The 17,087-nt window shown below is 34.4% G+C and overlaps 1 protein-coding gene across 1 annotated transcript; it reads left to right on the top strand.

The window, feature by feature from the left end:
• The first annotated feature begins 755 nt into the window (after positions 1-755).
• Positions 756-16,482, top strand: SAG (S-antigen visual arrestin). The gene is made up of 13 exons (XM_072410112.1): positions 756-876; positions 4,172-4,250; positions 5,537-5,597; positions 5,723-5,767; positions 6,509-6,702; positions 7,847-7,906; positions 8,173-8,240; positions 9,404-9,539; positions 11,904-12,014; positions 12,933-13,054; positions 13,745-13,768; positions 14,529-14,594; positions 16,140-16,482. The coding sequence occupies exons 2-13, from the start codon at positions 4,191-4,193 to the stop codon at positions 16,240-16,242; spliced, it is 1,050 nt and encodes a 349-aa protein (XP_072266213.1). The 5' UTR covers positions 756-876; positions 4,172-4,190; the 3' UTR covers positions 16,243-16,482.
• Positions 16,483-17,087: the final 605 nt, after the last annotated feature.

Below are 17,087 nucleotides of genomic sequence, written 5' to 3'. Positions count from 1 at the left end.
CTAACAAATAGCAAATGACTTTGAAGAAATCCATTCCAGGTTTGCTGGATCTCTTAACTTCACTGATGAAAATGTTTCCTCTCCAGCCTTGGAGAGCTTTAATCAAACAGGTCCATTGACCTAAGGGAGACATTGTTCTCAATCATAGATTTAACTGTTGTTATTCTGCCTACATTCTATGTTGCATTCTAAAAGTTTAAATTTAGGTTTATGACCAGTGAACGTTACCTCTTGCCACATAGCTACCTAATCATCTAATTTTAAACTATTCTAAACCTAATCAACTAATTCTAAAGTGATGGTGTGCTTATATCCATGTGAAGACAAGTAAATCTGCCTGGGTTCAGTAAGAGTTCTGTAAAACCCAGCAGAAAATTAGCACTTAACCCCGCCAAAGTCTATAAGAGACAGATCTTTGAAAAAGGAAGGTATGGTGAGCTGGTCACTGCCATTGGGGCTTATATTAATGCAAAATGAAAAAAAATACTGTAAATTGTAAGAGAGTCTGTGGACAGTTGGTTGCCTTCTAATAAATATAGCCATGGCAGAATGTTTTGGCATCAAGCACTGTAGCATGACCTCCATGCCCAGACCTGATAGAAGCAGTAGGTACACCTAATGACCAGTAATAACTTTGCCTATGCTATGTCCTACAACCTCTTGTTAATGCTCCTAGGTGCTGACACAGATACTTCTGGCTCATCTCCTAATCCCACTTGCTTCACACCCCCAGTTGGGGAATAATTGGATGTTTTCTCCTCCCCACCCTCCTGCTGCTGCTACATATTGGACTGCCGGTACTTAGCAGTCAGAATCTATCACTGTTTGTACCCACAATCTGAAGATCTCCCACTTGATCTTGCTGCTGTCTGCATAGTAAGAAATTTTTGTGAATTTTTGTAAGTGACTTTTTGAAGTTCCTGTAGCAGTTTTATTGTGCATAAGTTTGTGTATAATTTTTTGTAGCTTAGGCATTTTTAAAAGAATGCTTTTACTGTTTTAGTTTTAATTATTATATACATTATTTTTTAGGTATTCTTAATTAAATTTGCATGTCAGATGTATAATTTGTAGCAGCTTTTCTCTCTTGGGAAAACATGAAATTTATACTACTAACATAAATTTACTGTTAGTAAAATTCACATTTCATTTAAATCAAATCTTAAAAGTTCACATTGTTTCTTAAATATTAGTTTCAAACATAAAATATTTTGAAGACAAAATTCCTCTGCACACATCTGGATTGGGTGCTCATGTTGTAATTTATACTTTAAATTGCATCCCTATATAAATGTTTCAGTTTTCACTGACCAATAACAAAAATATACTTTGTTATATCATCATTTCTAAATTGTAACTAAAACTTTGGAGCAATTTTAGCAAGTTTACAAATACCTGTTGATCTTGCCAGAAATACAGTGACCTTGACCTACACTGCCTGGGAACAAGAACCTCATCCAGTAGCCACATGAATCTGCCATGTAATGAAAATTAACCTACTCCGCCAACTCCTGAATGTGACAACTATGGTTCATTCTGCAGACAGAATAGAGAAATATGTTGACACCAAATTATAAAAATAATTGGTGAATAGAAAAATAAAAATGTTCACATCTAAAGAGTGGTAGATTGTAATAATGTGTGCATGTTTTTGGTAGATATACTTTTTGTATATAAAAGGAGTAGCATTTATTCTTCAGACTAGGTCCCATGATGAAAAATAGGCATAATAGGCTGTTCCTATATTTCTGCAAATGTTTTACGATGATTTTGATTATTTACTTGAAGCAATATAATATTTTCTATTTTTTGATCGCATTTTGTTTTTAAAACCTTAAAAAAATATCTTAGCAATGCTTTATGTCTTTCCCAATAGAAAGAAAGAAAAAGAAGCAATGTTAAACAACACACTAACAACAAAAATAGTTACACAGTAAATGACTTTCTCTCCTAGATTGTAAGCTCTTCGGGGCAGGGTCCCCTCCTCTGTCTGTATCTGTCATTTGCAACCCCTATTTAATTTACAGCGCTGCATAACATGTTGGCGCTATATTAATCCTGTTTATTATTAATAATATAAATAATATTAATATTCTATGTAGGTTTCTTTTAACTACGGTACCTGTTCTAAAGCTATAGCAGAAATGAGGGGAACACTCTCCAAGGCTTGGAAGTATTTTAAATTTTTGTCATAAGAACCAAGTGTCGTTGTTAAAGGATTTCCCCTATCCCTTGTTCTAAATATTTACTTTAGAATGATTGGATTGCCCCTTACTTTCAGTTTTAGGGATAATGTCGCCGGAACAAATAAAGGGAGTAATATATCCCTAGTGGGACACAGACAACAGTAAAAATCTGACAAAGGATAAATTTATAAACTATTCTTCTCTAATCCTGTACAATAATTTATTAGACTACATAACATTTGCTATTGTGACTAATGTGCACTTTTGAGGACTGGGTACTAGGTAGCAGAACGAGTCATTGTTTTAATAAGGTTTAAAAGGAAAAATGTAGAAAAATTCAAAAGGCTGTCAGCGAACATGCAGCAAAATTGACAGGGGAATTATTTGTAAATATACCAATAAATATACCCATTTAAAAGTCTTTTTTGTTTTCCTACTATCTCCATAGCAAAAAGGTTGTTTTACTATAGTTTTTAAATCAAAGAACTAAAACCAAAATGGTTTTACAGCATGGTTTTAGGTCCTTTCGTCATATGGCAGTAGTACTTAGCTGTGTCATTGTCTTCTTTTTCAATGTAATATGTTTAGTGCATTTTTAATCTAATGTTCCCTAATCTTGTAATCTTCTTAACACCTTATAGATACACTTCTAAATTCTGGTCTCTTTTTTACATGTTAATAGGATCATCTTAGCTCAGTAGATAAAAGAAGATGAGAAGAAAAACCAAATCAACAAGTTTATTTTTTTAAAGCATGGGCATCTTCTGCAGCACTTTACAGAGTCCATAGTCATGGTACTGTTTTTGGAGAAGCTCACAATCTCACCATAGTCAATATCAAGGTCTAAGCCCTATTTAGGGAAATACCATTAACCTACCAGTATGTTTTTGGGTTATTGGAAGGAACCCACACATACATGGGAAGAAATCGACAAAGATAGTGTTCTGGCTGATATTCAACTTTGGAACCCCAATCCTACAAGGCCATAGTTCTAGCAATTAAGCCGTGGTTGTTCCTTTTTTACATAATTGTATTATAAATTGCTATATTTTACCAGTTTATAACATTAAAAAAACGATTACGGAATTTTAATTTTTTTTAACACCCCTCTGGTTAGGTAGAGGCTTAAGAGATCTAAAAGTTTTGTATTTTACTGTTCCCCTCCTTATATTGCAAGAAGTTATGAACAAATCTAAAGATGTAGAAAATGCCTGATGTAGAGACTTATCTGAATGTATGCAGAACTGGCTGATCCACAGAGAATGATGCAGGCAATTTCAAACCATTATTTTTGATTATTTACTTGATTCTGTCCAGAATGGAACAATCTGCATGCATATATTCAGATAAATTAAATAGCTACAGTTCATCTTTTTTCCCTATCACAAGGGTCTCATTCACGCAATGACTGTTCACTGTGTTTTTCAAATGCACATGTGTTGCCATGCATTGTATTCATCAGCCCATTCATTTAAATAATGTTCCCAATGTACCTCATTGCACAGAATGCTTTGATCCCTATTTATAAAACTGTGAATCAGAAAGTCCCTCAATCATTCCAGGTCCAATGTCAGATTCCCTGTTTTGTGTTTCTGCTTGCTGTGCTGCAGTGTGTTGATAAGGTTCATTTAAGGTTCCACTAACCTTGTATTGCATTACCTCACCAATTTCTGCACATACTAGCAAGAATGAATCCTAATGCAAGTTTTTGTCATTTATACATTTATATGACTCAGGAGTTGGCAAACAGAATAGGACAGATCTCGCTATATATAAAAATTTGAAAACATCATATTAAAAATCACTTTAAAATCGACATTTTTTTATAAAATATATGCTAACATATACACTTTAGTTTCCTTTGGGGCACTAAAAAATTACTTAGGCATGCAAAAAAATGTGATATCCCACAACAAGATACTATATGTTCATATATGTAAAAAGCCAAGTTTCTAAACAGTCTCTAACCCTTTCTTTGCTAACAGATCTCCAAGACCAGGTACTATGAGTGGAGAAAGAAAGTCCCGATCTGTTATCTACAAGAAAACCTCCCGTGATAAGGCGGTAAGAATATCTAACTATGCAGCACAATTTTATTAGCGTGATAATATTTATTTGGCAGATAGTTTTGCATTGAATTAGGATAAGTTAAAAACTCCTTGTTGTTTTAACATCTATGTCCCATTAGTTAGATTTATTTTTACTTTATGTCCTGAATACACATCAAGAAGTAATAGGAAATCACTTGAGGTGAGAAATCATCTCTCCATTAGTTGTTCTGGTATGTTGTTCTGGGGGTGTTTAAAACTAACTAGCTCCAACTGCAGCACCATAAAATACCTAAAATGTATATGGAGATTTTTCAGATATCAGCCTAATTTTCTACTATAGCCTTTATACAAGAAGAAGGATCCACATCTGGCACCTTAACACCTTATCACCTGTGGTGATGTTTATGGTCCTTATCTATTGCTATATTCCAACAAACCTGGAATAAACTTCTTATCCAGGATTGAAAACATTTGCAATAGCAATTGCCTTTGAAAAGATCTATTCCAGGTTTGCTGGATCACCCTGGATGAAAGTGTATCCTCTGCAGTATTGGAACATTGGAAAGCTTTAATAAATCAGACCCTTAGAATTCAGATATGAATGTGAAATACAAGCTTAACATTTTGTAATAAACAAATAAACAAGTCATTGATGACATGTCTTTAATTTGTTTTCATTTACAATGTTTGCTCAATATCCCCAACAATTTTAAGCCTACTAAGATTGCGAAGAAATAACAATGGTACACAATTTTGGGGCCACAATAGCCATTGCATACATTACATACTTGATGAGCTCAACCAAAAAAAAAAAGCTGATCCCCACGCTACAAAAGAGGTGTAGAAGCTGACAATTCTGTGTGGGAAAAGAAACTATAAATTATTTTTAAATAGAAAATATTTTTATTGTTTTTGTTTTACTTTTAAAATGTTATTGGTAAATTTGTAATTTTTGCATTATTGCCAAGCTATCATTGCAATATCCAGCTTCTCATACAGCATTTTGCTTTTTAGTCCCACAAATTCTGTATAAAATTCACAAGTTTAGATCCAGGTAGAAATCAAGGTAAAAATAGGCCAAGTAAAAAAGTACTCTTTTAATAAGTGCCACATACATTCTGACCAAATTTAAAATTATTACATCATTATCATTGACTAATATAAAAATGTATTCACTAATATATTATTAAAGTATTTTAAGTAAATCATAGGAATATAAAGTGTTTGATACAATGGTAAAATTTTTATGTTTATGTTTGTGTTGAATAGTAATAAAGTGTTCCTTTTTTTTACATACAGGTGAGTGTATATCTTGGTAAGAGGGATTATATTGATCATGTAGAGTCTGTGGAACCAGTGGGTAAGTTAATTGTTTACAAAAAGTTGGCAGAATGTTTTTGTGCAATGTTTTATTGTTGACATGTACATTATTAATTTACAACTTTAAAAATATTGTTAAAAAAAATGTACTTACTTGTATTGCAGATGGTGTTGTCTTTGTGGATCCTGATCTTCTTAAAGGAAAAAAAGGTATATATCCAAAGGATTAAAATGGATTACCATGATAAACTGCATGATAGGTCATGTGAGGATTTACTCATTTATGTATGAATTATGTACGCTGGATTCTTTCAAAGTTCAAATCAAAATGTACTTTAAATTGGCTAAATACATATCCGGTAAAACATACAATTTGTGGCATTTATTGATGCTATTTTTTTAACCAAAAGTCAGTAATATTTGATATTTCCTGCCATTTGCTAGAAACTTTTTAAAATTATCTTCTTTCACTTTTTCTCCATGTTATAATAAAAACCAAAAGAAAATAGAGTGTGCAAAGGCTTACAATAAAAATGCTGCCCCCCTACCAACATGCTGCACAAAATGAACCTTGCTTTTTATATAGATCCAGTGGTCTCACTAGAGAGGTCCAGTATGCCCCTTGCTATGTTAGACCAATAGATCTGCAATCAGAATAGCTCATGCTTCTGTATGATTAAAGAGCTCTAGTTATGTTAGATATGGGTCCCTGCAGGTATACTATATACAGATATATACTACTTCCACACAGGGATCTAGGTTTTTTGGCAGGTAAAGGCTTTTTTGATTCCAGCTGTGGTTTCCTTCTACAGAAACTTTGCATCAACAATCATTAGGTTATTCTACCCTGCACAATACCCCAAGCATCAATTATGAAGTTATTGGATTGACCCAATTCCCATGTTAATAATTTTGTAAATTATCTGTTTCTTTTCTATACTCTTTTTACAGTGTATGTTACCCTAACATGTGCATTCCGCTATGGTAATGAGGATATTGATGTTATTGGCTTGACCTTCCGCAAGGACCTCTACTTTGCACGTACGCAGGTGTATCCACCTGTAGAAGATGTAAAATGCCTCACAAAGGTCCAGGAGCGGCTAATGAAGAAGTTGGGAAATAATGCATATCCTTTCTTGGTTGCGGTAATATAATATTTCTCCTATTTTAGTTTTGAACCGAAAATATTCCAGCAGTGGTTGAATGCTTATTTTGTTTTCTTCCCCAATTATAGTGCCACCTTGCAGTGCTAGTCACTATCCCACTAACACAGTACAACTGTTTAAAACACAAATTCCCTGGGTTGCTATGTGCTTCCTTCATCATTTACAGTTGTTTAGATCTCAGACAGGTTAAGGAACACGATTATGTCTATTTTTGTATACGTCTGTATACTGGTTTTGTGCATTAATTATTATTTATTTGTTTAATATTTTATATTCTTGATGACACTTATTTTTGTTTTGTATAACACCTTTAGTGTACAGAGTCTGTCAAAGACATAATTAATTATTTAGTTTATATTTAACTACAATTAGAAACAGTCTTCTTGAAAGGAAATACTTATTGCTGTTCTTAAGCCCTATACATATGTTAGACAGACATGGTTCTGTTCTACTGGGCCTGATTTATTAAAGCTCTCCTGGGCTGGAGAGGATACAATTTCATCAGTGAAGCTGTGTGACCCAGCAAACCTGGAATGAATTTCTTAAAAGTCATTTGCTAATTGTTAGCAAATGTTTTCAATGTTGGACCAGATCCATTCCAGGTTTTCTGGATCACCCAGCTTCACTGATGAAAGTGTATCCTCTTCAGCCTTGGAGAGCTTTAATAAATCAGGCCCTTTAGAAGGGAGCGGAGATGACAAGCAAGTTTCACCTCACTTTGCTCTCCTTCTTAGGAAAGTAGTCATAAATGTTTAGTTTATCAATACATGATGGTGCATTGAGGGACAGCTGTATCAGTGTTAGAGTTTTGTCCCTGATGATCACAACTGTTTGGCCCTGGTGACAACATAGCTAGAGTCTTTTGAAAAGAATCTTGTGCTCTGGCATCTCTGTTATGTGCTAATTTGTTCAATGGACAGATAATAAAAATTAGTTTAAAAAAAAAACTTATTAACCCCAAGGCATTATATTTCTGTTTAAAGGTTGAGTCTACGATGTTAGTTCTCTAAGTTTGAAGAAACACTTTAAGCTGTCTGATGGTTTTCATTTTTTTAAAATTTTTACATATAGTTTGAAAAATACATAAAATTAAATATTTCCTAATTTTCTGTGTTTCTTGCAGTTTCCTGATTACCTACCATGCTCAGTGTGTCTACAGCCAGCTCCATCAGATGTTGGCAAGGTGAGGGGAAACTATATGCTACATTCTATTGTATAAATATAAATCTAAAAGTAGGGCCAAATGAGTTCTCCTTTTTTGTCTGATAATAATGGAGGCCCTAAAAGGAACCAAATAATGAAGAAAAAAGGAAAACAACATTGTAAAAGCATATGAAAGCAAATGATGTAGCTTTTTATATGTGGATATTTGTACATAAAATTATATGCAGAGATAAACTATAACATATGGTCAGTCATGCACTGATGTTTTATCATACTTACATTAAGGCATGCGGCGTGGACTTTGAGATTAAAGCATTTTCAACTACCAACTTAGATGACAGAATTCACAAAAAGTGAGTCAATTATAATTTGTGTTATATGTATCAACTTGCACTTAGATTTGTATATTTCTTTTTGTACAAAATGTGCTGAAACCATAAAAATCAAGTAAATCAGGTAAAACTGAACACTTTTTTGTAACTTTAGTTGCAATGAAATGTTAACTTTAAGTATGAAGACAAAGGATAGTAAAATAAGTGTTCTCACTTTGCCGAAATTTCCTAAAAGAATTAAAACACTTACAAACTTTTTAGTTTAAATTTGTTGGAGACAATTGTGTGGTATTTATTGGTTAAATTCACTTGAAACAGCTCCTAAATGTTCCTTGAAACTAACCTGAACCCGGTCTTTTGAGGGAAAATCTCCTCATTATCTGTAAAAATAGTATATAGATTTGGAGAAAGACTTTAACCCTAACTGCATGCTACAACAATATCCCTATCCCTAATGCTAACCCTATCCTATTTTTATAAAGTCATGTGATTTCTATGTCAACACTGAAGTGGTGATCACAGGGCTTTATTTTACAACAAAAATGTAATTTTCAAGCAAATTTTGTCTAACCAACCTAGATAGTAAAAAAATGGGATATTTCAATGCAAAATAAGTTTCACTAACTCCCTACTCTGATTTCTAATACAAATCAGTATGCAGTTCAGTTATCTAGGGCATTGTACGTGCAAAACGTTACACATGGCCCTACTACATCTTTTAAGTAATATAAGTTATAAATCAAAGATTTTGCAAACAAGGTAATGATTATTAGAACACAGATCCATGTTCGAGCTAAAAAACACTAAATTTTCTTAAGTGCTACATGAGCAAGGGTTGTAAATCCTTTGATATCTGTATTCTTGCCAACTTTCTCCTGTTTTAGATAGACAATCAACTCTGTAATTCAATAAACACCCTGGGGTTTAATTGTTCTTTGATTCCCAAAACCACTACCTGATCAAGTTCCTAATGAATTAGATCTAAATTCCACCTGATAACTTTTCTTTTAGTATAAACTGTTAAAAATATTTGTTACACATGTGTAATATTATTGTACAATGTGTAAAACAGCTTTGTTAACTTTACTTTGGCTTCCAACAAACTGTAGAATAGTGGTTACATTTATAGCCAATGTCCACAAATTATGTCAACTAATTGATTTTGAACATTTTTTATTTTTTAGGAACTCTGTGCGACTACTGATACGAAAAATCCAATATGCCCCTGACCAGCCTGGACCTACACCTCGTGCAGAGACCTCCTGGCAGTTCTTTATGTCAGACAAACCTCTGCACCTGACAGCTTCCTTGGCAAAGGAGGTAAGAGTGAATTTAGTCAAAATATATATTATATAGTATAGTATATTTTGGTATATATATATATATATATATATATATATATATATATATATACACTGTATTTTGGTATATTTTATAGTAAATAGTATTTTTCTTTTTTTCTTTCTTTCTTTTAAACATTCTTTAATAATTTATTTCAAAGGGATACAGAAAATAAAAATAGGGATAGAGAGGCAATAGTGCAATAACAATAACAACCAATAAATAACAATCAAAAATGTGCAAACTTTGCAATTGCATGTAAAATAAGTCATTCAATTACAGTACATACCAAAAACCAAACCAAAAACCTTTAAACTGACTTGTAAATTTTTAAAGTGGACACATGTGTGGAATAAAAGGGTACGGGGGGGATATGCCCTACCAGTAGGAAACTGCCGGGTTAAGGGAGCCTCGCAAATATGAGTGTAGGGAAACTCTTGTCTGGAGAGAGGGTGGAGACGAGGAAACAATGTCTCATTTCAGAACACTAGTTTCAGGTAAAGTAGTCATGATATTCATTGCTTGTCATGAATTAAGACCAATAGAACCATGTGATGGCCACTTTTCTGCTGATACCCCGAATGGAGGTGGTAAGGTCCTCCAAATGGTAGATTTCGTTAACTCTGTGTATCCATAAACGAATCATGGGAGGCTCAGGGCTTCGAGGTTGCAGCTATAATCAGATGTCTTATTACGGATGATTTGTATATTTTTAGGGGGAACGAGTTGTGTTGCAGGAGGAAGAATGCCGGGGCACCACCAGCAGCGATCTGACATGTTAGGAAGGATGTGGTGGAGATTCTCTGGGGTGCAGTACCATCGTGAGACTAGCTTATAGCAGGTTTCTTGAAACCTGCTGCTTATGAACGCCTTATGGGCCCAGTGCAGAATAGGCTCTTTTTGTTCTGCAGAGAATGTGAGGCCTAGGTCTGTTTCCCAGGATTGGAGAAACATAGGCTTGTATTCCGAGGGTGAGGACTGTAAAAGGCCATATACAATGGACAAGGAATGTTGAATACCTCCCCTTGCCTGTACACAGTTGTTCGAAGGGAGTTAAAGGTCTGCTAAAAGTCAAGGCTGGTTGGAGAGTTTGCAAAATATGTGAGAGTTGTGGAGATCTCCAAAAAGTCCAGACCAAATTCTCCTGAGCAATCCCCCAATTCCTCTCGCCTTGTCCATCTACCCGAACAAATGAAATGTTTTGCTCTACAGATACCTATAGAGAGTAGCACCAGAAACTTCCATCCCCCACCCCTGGGGGGAAGGATGGTTTACCCAGGATAGGGAAGAGGGGCGATGGAGAAGGCGAGAGAAACGTTCCTTACCGCTATAAACGCTATAATCGATAAACGTTCCTTACCGCTAATTGCCAGGTATAGCCCACCATAGGGTGGGACTTAATGTGGGGCAGGACCACTAAGGCTAGCCATGGCAAAAGGTTCAGGGGTGTTCGGCAGACAGTTTGCTCAATTGACACCCATTGTTTAGAACCCGCATTTCGACACCAGTCCAAAACTCACATCAAATGTACAGCTAGGTAGTAATGAAACATATTTGATACTCCCAAGCCTCTTTCAGAATTGGATCTCATAGGTAAAGTTCTGCAGAATCTAGGGGCTTGATGCCACCCCATATAAAGTATATTTCTTTTTTACTTATATCAGTTAGTTACATAATGAATTACAACTAGTCAGTCAGTGGCTTTTTGAATGTTTTCCACTTTAATATATGCTGATATATACTACCAAATGCTCAAAGTACTCCTTGAGCAGACATGCTAGACTTTAGATTACATTTGCTTTCTTTATGTATCTATGTTCTATAGGAACAGAGGGCTATTTCTATGTTTGACCGTTTTGACATATTCCTTGTGGGTTGTGGGTGAAGCCATTGTAAGCTTCCATGCACACACATGAGCACACAAGGTCATATAAGTTTTCCATTTTTCAAATCAGTTTCACAGACTCAGTGGACCTGATTTATCAAAGCTTTCCACTGCAAAAAATATACTGTAATGGGTGAAGCTGGGTGATCCAGCAAACATGGAATTGATCTAGTGCAGGACTGAGAACATTTGCCAAATAATAGCAAATGATTTTAGGAAATCCATTCAAGGTTTGCTTCATCACCCAGGTTACCCCATCAGACCCATTCAGACCTATTCGTCTATCTTTTGCAGTCTTTGACAGCTTTGATAAATCACTGAGTCTATGTTACTGATTTATCAACTGATTTGAAAAATGGAAACCATCAGGCCCAGCGTGATTACATTATAATGTAACTTCCTCAGAAATACCATCTTAAATGTAAACTCTATCCTGCCATCATTTCTCCTACCTGCAGGTGTTTTATCATGGAGAACCAATTTCTGTGGCTGTAACTGTGACCAACAATTCAGAAAAAACAGTGAAGAAAATATCTGCTTCAGGTAAGCTGTCTGAACAAAAAATCTTAGTAATATAAGGGATAATGAAACAGAAAAAAAAAAAATACTTGGGGTACTTACGCAGTTTTAAGCTAGAAAATACCTAACTGAAAGAACATGACCTAAGCTTTTACTGAAAACTGGCAAAATAAGAAAGACATCCACTTTAGATATCTTTTATAATTGGACATGGGGAATGTATCCTTTTTTTAAAGGAAAATCTTATCTTCCTCCTCCTTTGCTGCTGCATAGGCTGGGTAAAAGGAAACACTAGTTGAGCAAAGGAGGGCTAAATGGATGGGGGGCAAACAGCAACATTACCCCTGGCTGGAAATACAGTAAGCCACATTTTAATGTAAAATATTAAAAATAGGCAACAATGGGGCCCTTTCAAATTTTGTTATTGCAAGTAAACACTGGAATGGGAGATCAATTAAATCTAGAAAAAAAAGGGACTTGTGCTTAACTGTTTGCTGGGTTTTACTCACATGTGAATTTTGATAAAAATGTATAACATCCATAAAAAATCTATAGGTAGTAAATTATCTGCTACCAATGTAGCATGAGTACAAAAACTCAAAAATAATGACAAGTGTGAACATATGTTCCTCTAAAAATTGGTCAAAAGGTAGAGTGTAAAGTTTTTCATATGAATATGTGGTTAGAGCCATCTGAAATTTAAGAAGAAAAAGTTCCCAAGCACAGATGATAACTATAAAATTATTTTAGTTTTTTTATATTTCCTCCAATTTACAGGATATTCAATTCCTGAAAAAAGCAAGGCCCCCACAACCTGCATCAATGAGGCACTAAATTGTAAAACAAATTGTACATCTTTATTTTAAATATTTTATTGTCTTTTTTTGTGGTAAAAAAATTATAGTAATGTGTTTGCATTTAATTTAGCCAGACAGTTTACAGTGAATTAACAAAAATGACAATTACATTATCATAAGAGTTTATTACTGACTACACCTAACTTTTTTCTTAGCCTAAAGGAAGGCATTGATCGCACTGTGATGGGAATCTTAGTGGATTACAAGATTAAAGTGACTCTTACTGTCTCTGGGTAAGTTATAAAAATTGTATTTTTTATCTAATTTGGACTTTATGTAAATAAAAAAGGGTATTGCCATACCCTCTAGCTATTTAATTGGAATTTTAGAGACCCAGAGTAAGCAAACTATAAACAATTCCATCAACAAAAGTGTACAGGATGTGAAGGGGTGATAACAGTGACGTAATACTGCACTAACAGGCAGGAAAGCAGTTTTATATATAAAAATGTGTCACTATCAACCACATGATGTGTACAAAGCCATGTGCTGACTGTGGAGGTAAATTCCCAATAATGCCTAATCAGAAATCTTGCATAGGTAATAGGTTACCTATGGGGTATTTTTTTTATGTAGACAGGCTCCTAATTTCCACTGGTTCACTAACACAAGAAGTAAGGAGGAAGGCACAACCTGATTGGCTTCCAGTGCATATACAGGAAACAGTAGGCTGATACTAGGATAAAGTTGGGCATCTACCCTATTTTTATTTAAAACAAATTCAATATATATATATATATATATCTGCTTAGAGTTAAGCTTCACATTTTAAAGAAGTTTAGTCATTTAGATTGGCCTACCTTGTCATAGGCCTTGTATGCAAAATTGCAGGCTTCTTTCTAAATGATCTATAACCGTTTAAATGAGCTATGCTTGTTAAATCCATAATTAACCAATTTTCTGTTTTCTCCCCTATCTGGCAGCCTTTTGGGAGACATAACTTCCAGGTATAAATCATTATAACATTGGGCACCCTGTTTACTAAAGAGATGTTTGTAGTCCAGGATTGTTAAGCTCAGGCTGGAAATGTGGCTGTTTTGCCTTTGCTGAAAAGGCTTATTTGTTAGAAGACTTTTGGATTTGTGATGGATTTATGAGTTATAAATGGTTAATTAGCTTTCTTCAGCTTGGACTCTGCTTACAAAGCTAAATAACTTAAGCGGGAATGTAAACATGCTAGCACTAGCAGAAAAAATACCTTCTATAGTCAAATAAAACATTGCATATATTTTATATTCAGGCAGCTTTGAATTTAAATCTAATTTTGTTTATGGTTGTGTTGGCAAGCTGAGGAAATACTTAACAGCCTTTGTAACAGCAAACTTTGTGACTCTAAAGCAGCTTCTGCTCCGACCACTGGGATTACAGCTACCCCAGAAAGTCAAAATTCTCAATGTTCTGCCCTAAGGACTCAATGCGAAGTCTTTAGGGCACAATATATATGTGCGTACCACACTAGCAGAACCATGTTGCACTACTTGTCCATGCCTTGTGCGAATGGCTGTCACACAAGCTGCATGTTCTTAAACTGTAACCAACCACAACAGACATATGTAAGATAGAGGAACTGCATCCCCAACAACACTACAGTAATTGTACACATATATTGTATTTGGTATCATGATAGTTAGTAGAATACTTAACTGTGCATGTAGAGTTTTATTTTATGTTACACCTGAGTTTTATATTTTGTTTTGCTCTTCACAGTGAGGTTTCAACGGAACTCCCTTTCATCCTTATGCATCCTAAACCAGACAGTGGAGGTAAGGAATAGTTTCAAGTCAACAGTAATGAGCTAAAACCATAAAATGGATAAGGAAAAAAAATTAATACATTCCAAAGTAGTACATGCAGTGTAACTAAGACCAATAAATTACTTTGGGTGCTGCTTTTTAAGGCTAATGATAAATGTGCCTTACCAAAAAGAACAGCACCAATTATAGAACCAAGTTGTGTTACATGTTTCATGATAGTAATTCATACAAAGATTCATAGATGTGTAAAAGGCAATGATATCAATATTCTTGTTTAATACAAACTTTTGGAATGTCTTTTATCAGAAAATTTATATTACATATCATATTCATATATGACATATATCTCTATAATATTCATACATGTTTCTGAATCCTAATTTTCCTATGTTTTTTTTTATTTTTTATTACAACACAATGACAGCTAAGGAAAGGTAAGAAACCATAAATATTGCCATTTTCTTCACTGATTGCTCTTTTTTATGTGCCATATGAGTCAATATAAGATTTTACAGCTTACAAAGTGGAGAAATGCTTTTTATTTTAATGCACAATAGTTTGATTGTATTGGTATCCCAAATATGAAAAAAGTCAGGCATGGTTTTAGTATTTAAAATTGTGGAATGTAATAATTATTTAGTATTGTATCAACAATTTGGACATTTTAAACTAGTATGTGAAACAAAAGAAAAAGATTGCAGAGAAAGGCTTTTAGATGGCACTCATATAGTACAAATTTTACAGTAAAAACATACTTTTATTTGATCTACACACAACTATAACGTGTTTCAACAGACAAAAACAGTGCTAAACATTATTACGAGGTATAACAATATCGCTTTTGTTTGTTTGTTTTCATTTGTTTCAACAGCCAAACAATGAAGAAAAAATGTATGGGGGGGGTTTGTGTTTAAACCTTAAATTGCCTCACCTCCACTAGATCTCCAATCCTGGAGTAAAGCTCCTGTGATTTTAGCCTTCAGATATTCATCCATGCATCCTTTTTCTAGCTTTTCTCTCAACAAACTGCTTTCTGTCAGAGCTATAAAAAATGGATATAATTTATATAGAAGTTTTAAAGGGATGCACCTAAAGTGGCAACATCTCAATTATTGAATACACCAGGTACAACAAAAGAGCCCTCATGGCCAGAATCTATGAAGAACAACATGATGCTGCCAAAAAGCACCTATAAATTTGTCACTTGAAACAAAATATTTATTCACAGCTTGCCCATAGCAACATGCAAATCAAATTAGGATATTGAATGGACACATAACAGATTTGATAAAATCAAAAAAATTCACTTATAACCCTTGGATTTTTTTCAGTCCGATCTTGTTTAGGATTGTTGAGTTGTAAATGTAATTTTAATCACTCATACTGCATTGTTGTGTTTTTTTTGGCGTGTGATACAACATAGCTATTGCCAAGGCCAGCCTCAGCAGTTATTTCAACATATGTAAAGTAAACATTTCATTGCTTTGCCATTCTGTTTTTCAATTCCATTTGTAAATGCTTTTGATAAATGTCCATAACATTTTTTGTTTTTACTCTTACACAGTGAGCAGGAAGAAGATCTTGTATTTGAAGATTTTGCCCGTGATCAACTTAAAGACGAATTGCAACCTGAAGAGAAAGAGGAAGAAGAAGAAGATGAGAAATGAGAGGAGATTCAAACTTTCATTATCCTTAATGTATATTGCTCTTTGTAACTTTCATTGCAGCTTGTAATACCCCTTTTTCACAACATAGGATACATTGAAAAGAGGAAGAAGGCCAGAATAGATTACAGAATAAGTTAATGCTGTATATTCAATGTGGATGTTTTATCAGAGCTGATAATTACATGTGTATAATAAATGGTGGTATTGTCCTAAACGCATTAAACATGAGAAGTAGAAACAGGTGAGACTTTCTCTGAACATTTATGAAGATAGGAATACATGATGTGCTACAATTAAAAAATAAAGTAACTTTTTTTTTAACAATTTAGTCATGTGAAAAAAGAATACCTCATAGAACTGATTTTTCAACATGTTTGAATAGGCAAACATTAGATCTGCTTTCAAACAGTGCCTACAAATAAAGGTGATATACCTAAATAAAACAATATTATCCATAGATGTAATCTATAATTATCCAGAATCTGGTGCTGCCCTCTTAGCAGGGCCACATTGTCTTCTTTAAACAGGCACACAATAATTTTTTATTTAACCAGTAACTACAAATAAAGGTGATAAATTAGAACAATAACAAATGGAAAAAAAACCCCACCCCACCGACAACAAACACACACCGATGTCACGGGAACTCCCCTGGTGACTCATCGTGTGCAGAAGACGCTGGAGGAAGAAGGAAGAAGACAGGGATCGTGGCGATAAACAGGGCGGGACACGGGCGGAACAGGTAAGGCTGTATTTACTATTACTTCCCATAGGTTTACCTACCCCGATTGTGACTCAGGGTAACCACTTTGAGCAACTTTTTTCTACCCAGAATAACACACGGG

This window comes from Pyxicephalus adspersus, chromosome 4 (assembly GCF_032062135.1).
Source record: "Pyxicephalus adspersus chromosome 4, UCB_Pads_2.0, whole genome shotgun sequence".
Classification (NCBI taxonomy): domain Eukaryota; kingdom Metazoa; phylum Chordata; class Amphibia; order Anura; family Pyxicephalidae; genus Pyxicephalus; species Pyxicephalus adspersus.
The sequence above is the reverse complement of the archived record's forward strand: the minus strand, read 5'-3'. Positions and strand labels throughout refer to the sequence as shown.

Coding starts and splice junctions, on each gene's coding strand:
- SAG (XM_072410112.1), top strand. CDS start 4,191: ATGAGTGGAGAAAGAAAGTCCCGATCTGTTATCTACAAGAAAACCTCC. Junction 13,769..14,528: donor TTGGGAGACATAACTTCCAG/GTATAAATCATT, acceptor TGCTCTTCACAG/TGAGGTTTCAACGGAACTCC. Junction 14,595..16,139: donor GACAGTGGAGGTAAGGAATA/GTTTCAAGTCAA, acceptor ACTCTTACACAG/TGAGCAGGAAGAAGATCTTG.